The 19,800-nt window shown below is 42.7% G+C and overlaps 1 protein-coding gene and 1 long non-coding RNA gene across 4 annotated transcripts; one reads left to right on the top strand and one right to left on the bottom strand.

Moving 5' to 3' along the window:
* Positions 1-6,483: 6,483 nt before the first annotated feature.
* LOC26531754 (uncharacterized) lies at positions 6,484-7,636 on the top strand. 3 transcript variants are annotated; one of them, XR_011417356.1, is made up of 6 exons: positions 6,484-6,697; positions 6,759-6,782; positions 6,844-6,922; positions 7,054-7,127; positions 7,200-7,376; positions 7,439-7,636. It is a non-coding gene; the product is annotated as an uncharacterized lncRNA (long non-coding RNA). The 3 variants fall into 3 exon arrangements; XR_004305160.2 differs by having other exon boundaries at positions 6,994-7,146; XR_004305159.2 differs by having other exon boundaries at positions 6,486-6,697; positions 6,994-7,127; positions 7,439-7,634.
* A 9,304-nt stretch (positions 7,637-16,940) lies between these two features.
* Positions 16,941-19,072, bottom strand: tgy (twiggy). Its single transcript, XM_032439597.2, has 4 exons — positions 18,506-19,072; positions 18,108-18,216; positions 17,745-18,026; positions 16,941-17,691 (listed from the first exon to the last, which is right to left on the bottom strand). Exons 1-4 carry the CDS (start codon positions 19,054-19,056, stop codon positions 17,512-17,514), a joined length of 1,122 nt encoding a protein of 373 aa, XP_032295488.1. The 5' UTR covers positions 19,057-19,072; the 3' UTR covers positions 16,941-17,511.
* Between the last annotated feature and the right edge of the window lie 728 nt (positions 19,073-19,800).

Below are 19,800 nucleotides of genomic sequence, written 5' to 3'. Positions count from 1 at the left end.
TACCTATGGAAAGCTGATGCTTTACAACACTGGAAGTTGCAACGGTTGACTCTTATTATTTTATGTTAAAGCTTACAGCTAGAAAATTGTATATATTTTTGACACACTTATATTAAAATAATAGTAAATATTTATATAAATATATCAAACTGAACAATTAACAAACATAAACAACAATTTACAGACAGACAGATGACATATTAATGAAGCACTTATTAATAAAGCATTAAAGCCAATTTTTAATCGCTATTAATCCAGTTTACGTCCATTGTCGAGCGGACACAACAACTTAAAAGTCGTTTGGGCCATTCACAAGATAAAAGCTTCTCCGGGCCAAAACAAAAAAGAAAGTTAAAAACGAAGCTAAAAGCAAAAGACGACAAGCCGACAGAAGCAACGAGGGCAGCGATAAGACGGCGACGGCGACGCCTACGTCGAGGACATCGACCAGTGGCAGGACACAAGCAAGCACCAGGCACCAGGCAGCAGGCAACATGCAAATGAATAGCAACTGAGACTCGAATTGCGGCTTTAAGCGGCTCGAACGAAACGCCGCTTGACGTGGCCGCCCACCCAAATGGAAGCGCGCGCGAGTTTTAAATTTATGCAACAGGCTTTTGGCCCATTTGTAAATTATGCGCTGTCATAAAGCAACGCCAGCAGTTGGCCCAGGCGCAGGGCCAGGCACAGTGGCAGCGGCAGGGGCCATGTCCAACCGGTTCGATAGCGCCGCTTGGCGACGAAAAATTATCGAGCCAGTCGGACAACACGGACGAGCCGGACGGCAGGAGTGGCTGCCTGGTTGCCTGGTTGCCTGCCTGTTCGCGTCTGTCGTCTGTCGACTGTCGGGGGCAGATCGAGACAAAGGCTCGGCAACTGCCAGGGCTGCAGCACGTACGGGCATATAATTTTTGCCAAATCAGAATATTTATGCGTCTAGCCGCACAAGCGTTGGCAACGTAGGCACGGCGGGGGCGAGCCGAGGGTGCGAGAATCAGCGCATAAAAAAATTACAGCACGCTTGAAAAAACGCGACAGAAACACGCAATGGATATGACTTTTATACAAAGACCAGGCCGTCGACACGGGACACAGGACACGGGACGCAGTGCACAGGATTCACGACCAAGCCAGGACATGCGCGACGGCTGCTGCTGCTGCTGCTGCTCATTGAAACGCATTTGCACTTCAACCGAGCTGCAAACAGAGTTTTTGTATTCCCAAACAAATTCTTTCTGCTCAAAATCGCCTATTTCTGATAATTGTAAAAGTTTAAATGCTTAAAAACAAATGAAATAAAAAGTAATCATTCACGTTTATAATAATTCAATATTATATAACCGTAAGAGCTAGGGGCTAAAATTTTATCTGTAGTTCCCTTACGCGATGAAGGTGCACGTAAGGACAAAATTTCGAAAAATGTTTGTATGAAACTTTTTTTTCAAAATCATTTTCAAAGCTCTTTGAGAATATTTTATTTTATAACATAAGTGCCACGGGCAAGGCCGGGCTGTACCCACTAGTATAATAATAATAATAATAAAATGAGAAATATATATATATATATATATACATTTATAGTTTTCACATTTAATTATTTATGTTCTTCAAAACGCTAAAAAGCCAATAAAATCAATTGATCGATTATTGAAATGTGGGCGAAATTGGTTCGCAGAACATCTGAATAATGTGGTTTAAAAAATAGTGTTCAAAAAAGGGCTGTGCGCAGTTTTTGTCAACTCACAAGTTCAATAAAAAAACAACAGACGCCGGGCGGTTGGAGGCGTTCGAATGGTGTCGAGTGGCTTGCAACGCGGTGGGGCAGGCGGAGTGGCCGCTTGTGCAACGAGTGGCAACAATTTAAAAAACGCACGCTGATCTTATTGTTGTTGTTGTTGTTGCTGCTGCTGCGGCTGTTTGTTGCAAACGTTTTTGGCACTTTTGGTTTGTGGCCAATTTCGAGCAGCGTGCGTCTGTGGGCGTGGTCAAGGGTCCGCCGCAGGCGCCGTGCAAACATGTGGCAATTGTCTGCGGTTGCGAAAGTTAAAAACTTTGAACACACCGCCCCGGTTAATGGCCGCCTCTGCCCGTGAACTGCCCCGCGGCCATATTTAATATATGCAACATTCTGTTCTCTTTATTTTGATTTTCGTAACATTCATATTTGTACTCCTTTTTGGCTGTCATTGTTTGGATGCGCGCGCGCTCTTTGATTTATATTTAATTCAATTTTTATTGTGCTTAAAAAATTTATAAATTATTGCATAACAAACGACGCCAGCGGGTTAAGGGTCGCTTTCATAAATTGGCAAACGCCTCGCTGCGTTTGACAGCAGCCAATGCAAATTGTGGTCATGGGACCCGGACACCAGCCAACTGCGGTCGTTCGCACCGCTCGCCCCAGAGGGCTGCCACACTACGTGCCGCTACGTGTCGCTGCTTGCCACAAGATGTTGACAAAGGCAATGAACGTGGCACGCTGCCGTGATCCCAGCCAGGGCACACATGGTCAAGCCAACCAAATGCCATTGAGACAGAGACGTGAGATATCTACCCAATCCATGTCTCCCTCTCTATGTGTGTGTGTGTGTGTGTGGGTCAAATGACGCGCGCGTGATATGACAACATCCGGTAAATAGGATTAGTTATAGTGCACACAGCCGGACGCTCGAACAACTTTGCGAGCAACAGCTGCGTGCGCCAAGCTGAAAAGTATGCAATAAAAAGTGCAAAACTTCTTCGACACAAAGTGCGTGCGTGCGTCAGTCTAGAGATGTGAGCGTGATTGCGTGAGCGCGTCGTGCTCTGATTGCATTGACACGGCAATTATAAAAGCTTGAGAAATTTAACGAGTATAATATATGTTAATATTTACAAAGCATAATTGATTATATTAATAATACAAATATATTAACATTACCAATAAATACGACTAATTATAGCATTCTGATTATGCTGTCGTTTTTCAAAGAAGTTTTCTCTCTTTAGTCAGAGATTTATGCTGTATGAGGCCCAATCGAAAAGGGCAGCTTTATTCTTTTCCGTCAGTTGAAAACAAATTTGATCAGAATCGAGTTTCTATATCGTGAAGTGCCTTTCTCTCTTTCTCATTTGAGATTTAATGTGTTCTCAAACCTGATTCAGCCAATAAAGAGAACCTGACCTAATTATAAATGACATATAGAACCGTACTTAGCATACAAAACTTTAACTCAAGCTGTCCTATTAAATATTATTAGGGCGCAATAATCTTAATTGATAAATGAATGCATGCATGTCTTTGCCGAGCATTGCATCTTCGTCAGCCCCAAGATACAATTTTTGATACACCTGTTTTCTGTTTCTGTTTCTATTGTCACGTGGCCACCCCCAAGTGGCTCGCTTATATAAACATTTGTACTCTTCTTATTTATATGTATATATTTGTACAGTCTTTTTTTCTGTTTGCATAACCAAGTTGCGCTGCCTGAACGGCAAGTGTTGGACTTTTCCATTCATTAGGTAATGTTTTATGTCTTGGCCAGAAGCAGGCCCAGAGAAGCGTAAGCGTTAGCACGCTGAGACCGCAAAATGGCAATACGCCGAGCATGGTCGGCAACGTGGCTTGGTGGCAGCCCGGCAACCCGGCCGAACCGAAACAGCCGGGCACCCGCATTCGCGGCCGGAAGGGCCGCCATGGCATTTAAGTCACGTAGCCATGTTGAGTAATGCGACACGTTGCCATTGATGGCCCGTTGACGATGAAGTGCAAGTTGGAAATAGAAATAGAAATAGAAATGAAAACGAGTCAAAGTCTCTTGTCTGTGGGTGTGACAGCATATGGGTGTTTGGGTCTGGGTCTGTGTGCGCGCGCGTGTGTGTGTGTGTGTGCGTGTGTGTGTTGCCATTGTGACAAGCACGCTAAAGTCAAGTGGCAGCCACGTGATGGCTGCTGCGGGCGCCACTTTCGACATATACTGCTGGCCTTGCTCCGTTCCCGCTGCGGATAGCTCGAACATTTGTTTACTTTTGATTTTGCGCATTGATTAGCCCCGTCAGCTGCCACCTGCCACCTGCCACCTGCCACAAAGTTTGCATATTTATTATGCACTCGATGCTCAAACATTGCGGCCGCTGCGGTCTCATTACCAACTAAAAACTTGGCTAAAAGCACAAAACCAGCTGAAAAATGAACCAACACTGACGCCAGGTGTGGATTGCCGTTCTTGCTGCTGGTGTCGATTGCGGATGCTGTTGCTGACGTCAACAAAGCCCTCTCACACCGGCGGCTGCTGTTGCTGTTGTTGCTGCTCTGCCGTTGGCAGTTGCTGTTGCAGGCAAGTTTTGCATCAATAACTACGCATTTTTATAACAGTGTAACAGCGGGTAGTCGAGCAGCGGGAACAATGCTGCATACAACAAGTGCACTCACAGTCAAATGGATACTCTAATCAACAGGCTTCCAGAAAACTCTGCAGCGCATGGGGCCGTGTTGAGCTGGGCTTTCACAGGTGCGTAAATGGGAACTTGAATAGTGTCATGGCTGTTGTTGCCAACAAGTTTTTGAGTATTTTAACTATTTGATGAGCTTTACAACTGACTCAGCCAAGTCATCAGCCACCGCATGTTTACGCTACACACTCTTAGTTGCATAAGATGAATCAACTGCTGATTCTTCTGAAACTTTCAGCTGAGACTTTAGCGAATTAACTTGTCGGCTTTGCAACACTTTATTCGAGTGCTTCATTCGTTGACACAGACCTATTCATGCTGATGACGTGCTTATCAGCTGACTGCCAGCCTTCCACACTTCCGGCCTTAGAAGATGCACCAGTTTGCGAATTGAACTGTGTGTGTAAATTGGCTGGCTCAAAATAATGAACGGATGTATTTAATTAATTTAATTTAATTAAATAACACTTCAATTCATTCACATTCATATTCATATTCATATTCATATTCATATTCATATTCATATTCATATTCATATTTATATTCATATTGATATTCATATTCATATTCAAATTCATATTCATATTCATATTCATATTCATATTTATATTCATATTCATATTCATATTCAAATTCATATTCATATTCATATTCATATTCATATTCATATTCATATTCATATTCATATTCATATTCATATTCATATTCATATTCATATTCATATTCATAATCATATTCATATGCATATTCATATTCATATTCATATTCATACTCATATTCATAGTCACTTTACACTTTTCTAACACTTAATTGTAGTGTTTGAAGAGCTCAGACAGGCTGCTGTTGCGCTTATCGGCTGACTGCCAGCCAACACTAGCAAACTTAAACAATAGATGAATGTGTTTCATTAAATTGCGAATATATTCATGAATGGGCTTAGCTTATGGCTAATGCAGATTGTGCTCTCTTCAACCCGCTTTTTGGGAGGGGCGCAGAAAGCTGCAGCTGGCCAGCTTGCGGGGGCAGACAGCGACGTTCAATTTGCAGACACGTGAGAATCATATCACAGAGCACAGAACTGAAAAGCGGGATAGTGGGAGTGGCCGGGGAGCTGCCACGCCCCGAGATAAGCCATGCACGTCTTCGACGTTGTCACATTTGTCGTCATCAGCTACTGCTTGGCGGCGCACACGTACGGCATATAAATAACATTTCGATTTGCCGTATGACAAACCGAGCCAAATGCCACAAATTATGCAGCCCCAATTCCCCTTCAGAGCTCCTCACCCCAATTCGCCGAAGGGGCCACACAAAAGGCAAAACATAAAAGGAATGTAAATCGAGGCACTTGACATTGCGCATACGACGCGTGCGCCACACAGCCTTCGCATAGTTTTAAATGCCGTCTAGCATTTGACTTTGGACTTGAGCAGCAGAAGAAGGGCTTTGGCGCAGGGCCAAGTGATTGGCCAATGTTCTGTTAATTCTGTGACTTCAAGTACACCATTAGTGGCACCCAGAACTAATAACATTTACCGTAAGTAGCAGCTACTAACTGTAGTTGCAATGGCTGAAATGGCTCCTGATGAGCTCTTCAGCTGGCTCCCAACTCAAATATTAACATCAGTTCCGCTTATGTGGCCTCTTGTCTAAGCTGCCAATGCTATCATTTCCAAGAGAAAATGTTGAGTCAGTCATGGGCAGTCAGTTAACAGATATATAAATATATTTGCATTATAAACATTGAAATTACGAACTCAAAGAGAGGAAGTCTGTTTAGGAACCAGCTTAAGGTTCGGCTAGTGAATCTGTTTTTTTTTTTTCATATCAGTTTGGGTAATTCAATTTTCAATTGAACTTTTCAAGTAAATTAAATGAACTTACGTTTCGGGCATCGGTTCAGCAAATCTTGGCTTGGAGATAAGGTGATTTAGCCAGAGTTATGGCGCTGCTCCACATTGCTTTCTCTCTCGACAACGCAACCATTTTTTGTGCATCAAAGCAGGCGCCACTTGAAATATGAACATATACGTATAGATTTAGATTACAGACCTCAGTATAGCTCGAGACGCAGCTCTCGGCACAACAAACACAACACAAAATCAATTTATAAAGAAAGCAAGTAAAAAGAATATTCCAAATTGCAAAATGAAACCCGCGAAAAGAAAGAAATCCTATTAAAATTCCATTTCGAATAACATGCAGATAATATAATAAGAGCACACATCCTCTCTCACACATACACGTAATTAGCCATTTGTTGCAGGTGAGTACCACAAGAATGTGCCTCTAGAATTCCTATAAACTTTGAACCTTTCTGCTTACAGTTTGCTCACAGGACTACCCGTGATGTAAGTAGCGCACATTTTGAATGTTACGTAACATCCTTGGCATCAGCTGCGATCTCTTTAGAACACTCTAGTCGCTTGTTATGCTGATGATTCAATGCTTTGCCCCTACGAATATTCAAAAACTCTACGTAAACTCAAAGGTAAGTCGCAAGTCGAGTCGAGTCTGATTCATACGCCCAAATATGCTCAACAATAACAATTGTATTTGCAGACACAAGAGACACAAATACAAGAAGCAGAGAAATATCATATAATTCCATTTTTATTTTAGGATGGAATTCATATGTTTATTATTATTGTATTTCCATGTGTACAACGAGAGCCGATCAGATTATGTGGTTTCTGGTAAGCAAAAAGGTTTCCGGTAAGCCAACGGCAAAAACTCTTAACCATATTCCCGCCGAGTTATATCCACAGATCGGCCTAGACATATACGAATGGAGACTAAAAAACAGTCTTAATTTTGTGGCGCGTACATTTCATTAAATTTCATACATTTCAAATAGTTCTACAATAGCTCAGGCAACCTTCAACGATTGGTATGGCAATCATGACCAATCATGACCAGCTGGAATAGACCAGAAATTCACTCTGGCAAGTGCATAGTTGATATTTGGAGCCAATCGTGAGACTAATGTCCGCTTTAATTCTTGCAGATACTCGGATGCACTCTAGATATACATACATAGTTCTACACATCTTGACTTCCATACACACTTATATCGAATATGCATATATATATATTTATTTAGACATATATATATTTATATATATATACAATTTGGTATGATTTATTCATGTAACTCTATATAACTCAGTCGTTTCTTCAATACACTATTGCTGGCCTTTGAAAAGCTTCTTTTGCGCATTTTTATTCAGATATTGTTAAAGAGCAGGGCGGGTGCGGGGGCCAATTTGAGGGCCATTGAATTGAATTATATGCTGTGTAACATTAACAAGGCAAGAAAATCAACGAGAATTTCAATTAAATGTCAACAACTCCTCGGCCTGACCTTCATTGTTGTCGCATAACGCACGAAATGGAACAATAAATTGAATATTGACTGTACGGGCAGGCAGACGGCCAAATGACTTAAGAGCATTAGACGGAAAAGGAAGGCGAAAGACAACAGCCAGAACCAAAACCGAAACGAGTAAGAGTAAGAGAACGAAATCGAATTCGAAAACGAAAACGAAAACTAACAAAACAACTGTCACTAAATAAGCCAATAGTACCTAATGGAAATGTCAATCGCAAGATAATGTTTTATTGTGCCATTGAAATGATTCCGGCTCGCATTGTTATCAAAGATACTTATACAATGGGTATGTGAATGCAGAATGAAGGCCAAGTCGGATCGATATGGCTGGCAAATGTGTTATGCAAAAGAAATGTTTCTTTTTCCTTAACCTAAAGCCAAATTTGACATGCATCTCGCTGTTGATTGTGTATGTACGTCTTTTTGAGTGGCAGTACAAGACTGGCTCGAGCTCTGTTCTCATAATCAAAACTGAGCACAGCTTATTTAAACCTAATAAGTCCTGGCAAATTTCCATTTAGGCAAAAGGCTTGGCAAGCTTAAGCCTAGGCTGCAAGCCGGCACTTCATTTACCAAGAGGCGGACTCTGCAACAAATCAAGCCTCGAGCCAAAACCTGGCCTGGCGAGGCATCGAATCGAGTCTTGGTTAAGGCCAAGGCGCATGTTACAAATCATATATGCCCTTCCTCTTCTTGGCTACAAAGTATTGTTAAATTATATATTGCATGCGATACACAGAAAAGTAGATACTCTTGGCTTTGATTATGATGCTGAAACTATGTTAAATGAAGCTTGATGAGCACTTTCCATAAGAATAATGCCACAAAGTGCAATGCTATACGGTGCTGAAACTAGCTGCGTGCCAATGGCACTGACAAAGGAAAGGGAAGGTGCACGGGTAATGGGTTATAGGTATTAAGAGTATATGGGTATGGGACCTTATGGCATTCCATTACCTTGACGCAACTGGGACAAGCTCGTAAGCTACTTGGAAAATGGGTTGCATAGTTTAAGGCGGCGCCCTGGTACAGGAACAGGGACAGGGACAGGGACAGGGACAAGGACAGAGACATAGCAGGAGCCAAGAATTGTGGCATGACGCTGGAGCAGGAAGCAGGGAGCAGAAAACAGGGTGCAAGCAGCTGCCGGCATAGAAGCTATCAACTATAGTCGAGGAAATTACTTTTAACATTTCGAATGCTGGCTGCCAGTTGGTAGCGGCCACAGGGTGCAGAGGGCAGACAGAAGACGGCAACCGACTTGAAAGTATATATTTATATATATTAAAAAAAAAAAAAAAAAGAGAAGAAAAAAGTGAGCAGTCAGCAGTCAGGGACAGCCATGGAGGGACTGGCTTGGAGACGAGCAGTGGAGCAGTAAAGTAAAGCAAATGAAAAACAGGAAAATTATTTGATTTTTATGCATTTCACTTAAGCAGCAAAGAGGGCAACCGGGACATGAGCGGCGGCGAGGCGCACTGGGCGCCAACGTGGATGAGCAGAGGCAGCTGCCGAAGTAGAACCTGCATTTTGAGCCGGAGTCGGAGTCGGAGGCGGAGGCCAAGGCGGAGGTGGAGTCTGGGCGTCGCGCTGTCTGGCAACTTGCTTGCATTATAGATGAAGTTCCGTGCGATAAATAAAGCAAATAAATGCAATCAGGAATAATAATTCGAGCAGCAGTCAAATAACTTGATTTCCCCATAACGTTCAGCGCCTGCGACGCATAAATAAAATTTTCAGCGTTAAGCCAATACTGTCAAGGAATAAACCCTACAAAAATAAAAGAACAAGAAAAGTGAAGCGAGTGAAGAAGAAAATTTACGAGAAACTGTCGAATTGTCGGGTTTGGACTGTTCGAGCCCCATGCGCTCGGATCGTAAATAAAGCCAAAGCCTATCTTTAACACCCCGAAAATTATACAATACTGGCAGCCACAAAGCACGCAACAAACACGATAAGCTCTACCCTAGTCATACCCAGTAGAAGTCTGCAAACGCAGCAGACATGCTAAGTTCTAAATTAAAAATTAAAATTAAAAACGGATAATGCTTTGGGCAAAACTGTATACAAAAAATTTTGAAAAGCTTGCATGTGACTGGTTTAGTCACAGAAGCTTTCGGTTTTTACCAACTTCTGTGACATCAACTCAGTTTCCTCTTATTGAAAGCTCGGCTTAGAAGGGCTGAAAGCTTTCATGCGCTTTGCAAAGCTCTTCATTCAAGCCTAAAATAAGCGGAGACTAAAATTAATTTTTAAAATATATTAAATTAATCCTGCTGAAAGCTTTTATGGGCTTTCAAAGGCTTTTAATTTGCAGCAATAAATTAATGAAATTAAATTGAGCATAGCAGCAATTATTTCAATCCCCTTGAAAGCTTTAAAGCGCTTTAAAAGCTCGTTGCATTGAACGTACGAAATATGTCAGTATCAATTGATTTACACACTCAATTGCAATTGCAATTTATTAATGTTCGATTGTCACTTACAATCCATGTCAATGTAAATAAATTAAATTATCGCTTACAATTGTTTATCTTTTATTTACAACAACTTATGTAGCATAACCACTACTGTCCCGTGGGCATAGGGTATTGCAGCGCAAAAACTTTTCGGCTTACGCCGCAGGCCAAGAGATTCCAGTTCACGTTGCCCAGCCCGATTCCCGGTACCCGATACACGATACCCGATCCCCGCTGTTCCATGGCGCCATCACTCGCCGGCTGGCAAAACTTAATTATGCATGGTTAACACGAAAACTCAATAAATTTTCAAATAAATTCACAGGAAAACGTCCATGTGTGCGTGTGTGTGTGTGTGTGTGTGTTGTGTGTAAGTATTGGTGTGCGGTCTATGTAAATTTTATTTGCTAAAGGATTTTTCATGAAGTTTCCTGCCTCTGTCGCTGCCGCTGCCGCTGCCGCTGCTGTTGCATTTAGATTTATTTGCGACGTGTGTGTTATGTAAAACCTATTAGAGCGCCACCCAAGTCCAGGCACATGCCGTAGTACAGCTCCAGGCAGAGGCTGAGGCAACGTCGCCGGCACAGGCTCAAGGCTAGGCAACAGGCAGAGCCCAGCACAGTAGAACTCACGTGTGCCACTGCCGGCCATTCAATTTGGCCCGGGGCGCTCAACTGTTGCACAAGAACTGCCGCAGCCAGAAACGAGAGTGAGGCAGAAGCCGAGGCCAAAGTCAAAAGCACAGCCACATCCACATGCACAGCCAGAGCCAGAGCCAGAGCCGCAGCCACAGCCAGGAGCTGAACCAGGCAATGGCTACAGCCATGGCTCCGGGCACCTGGCAACTAATCGCCTGTTGAAATGGCTCACACAGCCGCCAAAGTAAGGCAAATTTATTGAGTTCTCATATTGAGCAACGTTATAAGAATAATGCAGCAAACAAAGCCGACCCGACAACAACATCGGCAGCAACCAAATGAAACCGAACCAAGTAATGGAGCTGAACTGTAGCTGGCGGCGGAGGTGAAGGTGGAGCCGGCACACAAGGTGGAGATGTACGTGGACTTGGGCTTGGAGCTTGGAGCTGGAGTGCGCTACAAATGCCCCAATGCTGAGCGCATTTGCCAGCTATGTAAGGGAAGTTAAGACGATATTGTGAATGCACAATTATTATATAACAATTATATTGAAACGTTAAATGTAATATAATTACATATTATATAAGCAGAGCACGCAATTCGATATTTAAGGAATTACCTCTTATTAGGAATTATGACTTATTTGGCAACAGCAGGATTTATTTGCATGCTGTCAAACCGAATTGAATGCAGAATGCAAAATCAAATAAATTGAGTTAGTTCCAAGCCTTGTCTATTAAATTCAATTTGTTTTGCTTGGCGCTGGAATCGAGCAGAGCCTTCTTATCTTAACCAAGCAAAAGACAATAAAAAAAGTGTATAGTTAAGATATTCTGTTACTTATTAGACAGCTCCTAGCCTAAGATAAAATTATGTTTGGCCTATAGCCATTGCATCAGTCTAATCATATCTGTTGCTTGACATTTTTTGGCACAAATCAAATATAGCCCGCAGCTTCTATATGAAAATATTGACGTCTTATAATATTCTCAGTAGAACGGGCGAATTTATATAAATAAAATACAAATTTAAATGCAAAATGAAAATTAATGACAAAAACTTCAGTCTAACAATGTGAAAACATATCCAAACGAACGAGATCCTAAATCAGGGCTAAACGATCATATTCTCAGCTTCCGGACCTCTTAGAGATTAGCTAGATCTATTCGAAAGTAATGTCAAAAAGCACAGTTAAATGCTAGATTCATGTGTTTATTGGGCAACCCGGCAACCCTAGCGCTTCTCAATCCCTTTAATCGTAAACCAAACATTACAGGTGATCTCAAGGTCGTTGTTAGCCTGTAAAAGGCTTATAGCGCCGGATACGCCACTCACACGACCAACGCAAGCAACTGTAAAATGTACACCCACAAGCGTGCACACACACGCACGCCAGTAAGGGGAACTCAAAATACTTTGCAAAAAGTAGCAGTAGCAAAAAGTGAAATGAAGCCGAAAAGCAAATAGAGCATAAATTACGCAAATCCAACACGACACTTTACAGCGCAGACTGCGACGCCAGCAGCAGCAGCAGCAGAGGCAGAGGCAGAGGCAGAGGCAGCGGCAGCGAGACGACGGCGCGACAGCACAGCCGGACAGCTCAAGCGTTTGTATGCGTGCTTAACACACACACACACACACACACACACACAGACATACTCGTGCCGTGGGAGTCAGAGAGACAACAAATAAGTTAAGTCAAAGTCAGAAGAGCAGACAAACATTGCGTGCGAACGAGACGGGGCGGGGCGGCTGGCGGGAAGGGGCAGCATAATACCATGCTATCTCTGTCGCACGATGGCCACTGTCGGTGCAGTAAAAGTGTAGCATGCAATCAGGCGCCAAATGCTCAAGTGTCTCATTGTCAGCATGTTGCATGCAACACGCCGACTACGCTGGATGGTGCCGGCACCAACGGGGCAATGGAAAAATAAAGTAAAATGAACAGCAACAGCAGCAACAGCAACAAAAATGTTAAAGCAAGTAAATAAACATTGTGTGCCATTATCAGGCGCTGCCAGCAACAACAATCACAACAACAATAACAACAGCAATAACAACAACACCAGCAACAACTACACTAACAACAATCAACACACCAGGCAACATAATTTGCAGTTGCAACTGAGAACTTTTCAATGGCTTGAAGCTGAAAAAGCTGACAGTCCAGAGAGGGCAAAAATAACGCCGCACAGTGTCCCACAAGCACTCAACATTTGGCCCAAAAACAACAAGGATCGAACACTGCACTTATATGTTATAAAACTAATCTATTTATAAGTAATAAAATCTTATACATAATGAAATATAAAATGAATACAATAGTGGGAATATATAAATAGAAATGTTTAAAAATATAAACATCAAAGCGAATATAATTTAATAAACATGAATATTAACATATTAATTTAAAATTTAAGACTTCGAATGCTTATTTGGCAATTTTGTTCAATTGATCTGTCCTTGTAAATTTTAGCCCATGCAAAGCGATTTCGAACCACAGTGCGATGTTGGCTGCTGCCAGTAACGGCAATGTCCAATGCCTGGCACACAGCCGGATATGCCGGCGAACCTGATACTGTTCGGGTGTGTGAGTATGTGGCAAGTGAGTGTGAATAGGTGTGTGTGTGTGTGTGTGACTGTGAAAGTGTGTCTGTGTGCGTGGCAGCGTGAGTGTGTGTGCAGCTGCATGGTTGAACAGTCAATGGCGGCGCAGCCGAAAGACCGGAAGTGCAGCCGAGCAGCAGCATTGCAAGTGTGCCGTGTGTGATTGGGTGTGTGCGCGTGTGTGTAAGTGAGTGTGTCTGTGTGCCTGTGTGTCTCTGTATCTGTGTGTGCATGTGAATCAGCTAAACAAAAGTGGCACAGCCAACAACGAGCTGGGGCAAAATGAAAAAAAAAACACACACACAAGTTGACATAAAAATTGTACAAACTGAAAATGATTTGTGTGGCCCAGAGTCACCTACACTCAGGCAACAATTTTTTAAGCACACAGACACACACTCACACACACACAGACTAACAAACACACACAGACACCAACTAACACACGCTCAAAGCAAATCAAATAAATCGCCTGCATTGACGCTTGAACGATTAGAAGTCGAAATGACACATGCGACAGCGATTCTCATTTATGTAACCCGCCCTTGCCCCCAACCCCTGTCTACACACCTCCCCCCCCCCCCCCACACTCTTGCTGTATTTCTCCATTGAGTCTATAACTGCATGACATAGTTTTCGGTTCAATGACCCGCTGCACCATCTGCAGTTGATGCCATTTGGTTAGAATAAATGATGATGTTTTTCTTTCTGTAACTAAAAAAAAAAAAAAAAAGAAACATCGAACCAATTGAAAGCATTTCAAGATGCTGCCCAAAAATGATTATCAAATGCATTTTTCAATTTACGCATATTTTCCAAACTAGCTTGTAATATGAAAATGCACTTTCGATCAAATGAAATTGGCTTTTCCTTGCCACAAAATTGCTAAAAGCAAGGCTACGGAAAATTGAAAGGCTTGCAAGTAAATTCAATCTCTGTCGTAATTAAAAAATATTTCGCACAGTTGTTAAAACCAATAAATATATAAATATATATGCATGCATATATTTTTCATTTAACTGTAGAATTATTGTATGATATTTATACTTTGAAACGGCCGAGTTAAGCGGAGACAAGATGCCAGTTGTAAGCGGCGGACAAATTACTTCTAACCATTGTTTAATAATTTATATTTAGAAGAAAATTATATTTCACGTTTAATTGCAATAATTGAAAATTCCATTGTGCTCCCGCCCAAAGTTGTTCCGCAAGCCCAAGTTTCTGCCCCCTTTGCTTAAAATAGTGTAGAAAGCACTATCTGTTCAGATATAATATTTATATTAATAATGAATATATGGAACGAAATAATAATAAATAATAAAAAAAAATTAAGAAACCTAAGCCTTAAACGAGCCATATATGCTCACAAATGATTTGGTTCGGTGTTTCAAAATGATTTCATCGATCGATTTCAACTTAGAGTAAGATAATATCGACATTTATGAACTGATGTTTCGGAATAGTCGAGTTTCCTACAAGTTGTTGAACATAAATCGAAACATCGAAATTGGCCAAACTCAAAACAAATTAAATTGGAAAATCAAGTTAATGAACCGAATCAAAGCGATAAACTTTGGTTTGTCGAAAATTGTTGTTAGGTTAGCTGACAAATGCATATTTGTTCGTATTTATGCACCTATACTAGTTCCTGTTCTAGTTTTCTTTTCATGACCAATAAGTTTCAAACGGGCGCTGCATTAAGGTTAATAGAAGAGCAAAACTTGGCCAAACTGTGGCAGGTGTGCACACACTTACCCAGTTAGTTGTCGCTATCCTTGACGTTGCCTGGCCGCAACTTGGCTCGAATTGGCTGAGCGCCTAATTAGCCGCGAGTGAAAGTCACGTGAAATTTAGCCATTGATTATGATGAGGTCGCACTGTTGGCGCTCTAATGCCAAACACTTTGGCCTAATGCGTTCACGCTGCTGATCGTCCTGGGCGGTGGTGTGTTGTGTAGAGGGGGCGTGGCGATGTGTGGGCTCAATCGAATTGTTGGCACGGATATACCCAGGTCGAGACATTGTTGCTATTATTAGTGCCAGGCCAAGGGGCTTTAACACACACGCGCGCGCAACAGACAATTTCCGCTGCACAAATTGACCAACTTGCCAGGCAGCCGCCGCCTAGGCCAGTGCTGGGCTGCGGAGTACTGGCCACCGTCGCTTTGGCCAATGTAATTAATACCAACATAATTATATTTGGATAACACAAACGTAATCAAGATTAATTGAGTAACAGCAGGTAGTTTGCATAATTAGAGCTCCGTTGCCAGCGCAGACAGTCGCCAGCTCTTGATGTTGCCGCTGCAGCCCGTCATCAGACGAGAGCAGAGCTCGGCAGAGCTCGCCGGGCTGGCAGGCAGCATCCATCGTGCACATCGTTAATCGTCCATTGCCCACAATTCCTTCAACTGGCCACTGGCAATGGCAGCAGCGTTGACTGTTGACTGTTGACTGTCGTCGCTACGTTTTGGCCATGGCCAAAAACATAATTTGCAATTTCAAATGCGTCTGCTCACACACGCACTCCCCGACAGCTCGCACTCGGCTTCAGTGCTGTCAATTCAGCTATTTTCCAGCCAAAATCGACTATTTGTGGTGTTCATCGTTTGCGTGTTTAACTTTGCGGCTGCCTGCAATGCTGGCTATATTTAAGCTGATCTACCGTACATTTTAACTGTACTCATGGGCTGCGCCTATCGTCTATCGATAACGTTCACGTATTTCTCATCACTAGCTTTGCACTAAAAAAGCTGTGACCAACACTACAAAGCCCGAATGCCGCATCATTTGAACAATTTTAGTTGCTTTGCTTTAGCAAGTGAACCTTGCCAGCTACTTCAGGGGTAACTGCGCAAACATTGTCAAGATTGAGTCCTTGCTGATTGAGTATATATATTTTTGTAGCCTTTTTGAACACTGCTGCTAGCATATTTTTTAGAGCCAGTTGCCAACACTGCTCTCAGCTTTGGCTTTGGACTTTGGCCAGCATTATCATGGGCAGCTACATCATCCCCAAAGCTATGGTCGTCTTGCTTAACTTCATTTGAATACAATTCCAGTTCCAGTTGCTGCTGCTGTTTTTGCTGTGGTTGTTGCTGTTGCTCTTTTAGCTCCTGTTGCCTGGACAACAGCTCACAAGCTGCTTGTTGCTGCTGCTGCATCCACCCAGCTTAATAAGAACGCCTAATGACCATTGCACAGAGCTACTTCCTAATGGACTGCCCGTCCTGTATGTGGTTGGCCGAGCACAGTGTGATGCCATTTCAAGCACCGGGTCGCATTCCAATTTATTTTACAAAGTCACATTTATTTTTTGTCCAAAGAAGCCCAGAGTTTTTGGTGCAAGTCCTATTTGACTTTCGGCATTACTTTGGCACAATATGTAACAAAAATGATGGACAAAATTCGATTTTAAATGGAAACAAAAGGCTACGTAAAACTTATCTCAATTGTTTGGTTTATTTTGCAATTATGCAATGGCTTTGAGTCTTATTAGAAGTAAATTAAGACCCAGGCTAACCGTAGGGCTTCATGGTAGCCATTGAATATTTAAAGAAGATAGCTTTGAAAGCTTTTAATTTTTATGAAGTTCGCTTGAGAGACTTTAAATTAATCAGTTAGAAATATATTATGAATCAGGTCCTAATCGGTAAAGAGACAATATCAACAGGCTGCTCAGGCTGAAAACACTCTCGATATTCCTATGTTATCTTGCTGTTAATCGGAATTTCCCATATTCTAAAATTGTTGAAATTTCTACTGTTACTGTACATCTATTACCTCAACTGGTATATATTGGAAAAATGTACAAAATTGTAACTCTCAACCCTTGTCATTTGTTTATATGAAGATTGAATTGAGCACACAAATTGCCCTAATTTATTTCAAATCAATTTAAAAATGTGTGCTAGATATTCAATAGGGAAAAAAAGATTGCGAACTAGCTTGAGGAACTGAGATAACCGAAAAAAGGTCAACTTATATTACCTATTGTCGGATATGGGTATAGAGAGCTGGTCGGGTGCAATCTTTTCCGGTAGATGCTCCACCACCGGAGTGCGCCCAAAGAGCTCAAACTTATAGTTCAGATAGTCGTACTCATAGAGTTCCTCAGGCGCCACATAATGAAAGGCCACCGGATAGTTAGAAAGGCAGTCCATGCACTAAAGAAGGAAGGCCCATTGGACAACTGAAGTAGTCTATGTTTTGGACTTACCGCTCGCGGATTGTAATAGGCGTATTTGAACAGCCAAAAGTCCATGCCATTGTATTTGGAGAGAAGTTGGGAGTAGGGCGCCAGCGGATAGAAGCGATTGCGCAGCTTTGAGTCGCGCGAATCGCCCGCGGGCACGCCCAAGTGAAAGAGGCAAGCGCCCGCCTCCACATCCTCGGCATGATCGTCCTCCTGCCGGCACTTGCTGCTGTCATTCAGGCCGTGCACAAATAAACGCAGCGCCTCACGGCTGAGCACATAGCCGCTGCCCCCAGACATGTACGACTGTGCAACAACGAAAAAGAAAGAGACAGAGCGATGATTGGAGAAAGAGAAATCTAATTCTAGAATTCATTTGGTACATACTGCATTTTTTGCCTGGCTGCTGAAGAGCTTGTAGTTGAACCCAAAGTGAATGGGCATGTCCGGAGAGTAAGGATAAAGCATGTGGCGCAGATTCTCCACAAATACGTATCTGAGGGAGAGAGATAGTAAAAGTATAAAGTGGTAGAGTTACCCAGAGATAGGGATAGCAAGAAGGAAAGAGAACTACACGGAGAAAGGGACAGAGAGGAAGAGAGAAGATGGATAAAAAGTTTGAAAGAGTACGATATTGAGGTTAAGAAAGAGAGACAACCTACTGTCAACCTGATCAAGAATATATAAATACTGAATGTTATTCAACCACGGTTCAATTAATTGGTTTACTAAATGGTTCGCTTGGGTTTACTTTGCTTTACTACTTTACTTAGTGGTTCACCTACGTGTCATCGTCGGCCTTCATGAACCAATCCGCCTCGTCTAGTTTGTTCTCGTAGATGTAGGTGAATGCCTCCTTTGTCTTGCCCCAAAGAACCTCGTACTTGTCCGGCTTGGTCAGCACAATGGTCTCCAGCTCATCATCTGGCTCCGAGGTCATGAAGTAGATTTTATTGCATCTCTTGCCCCAAGTGCGCTGTATGTGCACCGCCCGAGTTTTGTGATACTTGGGCGTGGTCAGCACCCAGCAGAGCACACGCACCTCCTTCTCCAGCTTCAGTGCCAGCGGCTCGCCAGCGGACATTTTTGGCTCCAGATCACTTCCTGCACCCATTGCACTGAGCATCATGACGTCCCAGTAGGCGTACAGCAATATCAGGGAGCTGCCGCAGATCAAAAGAAACATCAAAAGATGACGCCGCGACAGGCGATAGACACTGGGCCGTGCGCCCCCCAGGAACACATGCAGCTCATCCCGTTTCTTTGCCGTAGACCCCACCACAGAGACCAGCCGATCATGCAGCTGCTCTTCCAGTATGATCTTGTGCTCGGACATCTTGGCACTGCCCCACAGTTCTGGCGTGGCGCTGGCTTCGTGCTGTCATCAACATTAACCAACTGATAGCGTTTCCCACTGAAGTGGCATCTTATCTGCGACAAGTCGTGCATGTTCGACACACTATTAATGAGTATTGAACCAGGGCAACTAGCTCAGCGAACGCTGATAAAAGTTACAGACCAATTTCTCATATCTTCTCACAGCAGTTGCAGTCGTTGATTCTAAAACTGTAACCACAAAGCAGTAGCTCAGAAACTGTGACTATTAAATAATAATAGAAATTACCCGGCGTCGCCTGCGTACAATGTTAATATTGCAAGCAAGTCCAACACGCGCCTGCCCATCGCATTTTCTCGGATGTTTAAATGTAAGAAATTTAAATTACAGCTGAATTTGAGCCACGTTGTCCAACGTATTCCTACACGTTGATGTAGAACTCTTCAGAACCTCGTCTAAGTGCTCAGTTTTGAGCCAAAATAAGTAGAAAGAAGGGAATTCGCCCAGTGCGAAAGGTTATTGCTCTGGCGCAAACATATGCTAATCCTGTCCAGCTGCTGTCGCTGGGACTCTTGTTGACATTTGCCATGCAAACCGCTCGACAATCGTAGAAATTTGTTTAAATTTGAAGGCAGCGACAATTTATCAAAACGCCATGGGCCAAGGGCCATGGGCAATGGCGTTTTGGCAATAAGGCAGCGCCCCAAAAAACAAAGGACAAACATACTGAAACAGTTGAGAGAA

The sequence above is a fragment of the Drosophila virilis genome, chromosome X (assembly GCF_030788295.1).
Source record: "Drosophila virilis strain 15010-1051.87 chromosome X, Dvir_AGI_RSII-ME, whole genome shotgun sequence".
Lineage (NCBI taxonomy): Eukaryota > Metazoa > Arthropoda > Insecta > Diptera > Drosophilidae > Drosophila > Drosophila virilis.
This window is presented reverse-complemented; position numbering and strand designations above follow the sequence as displayed.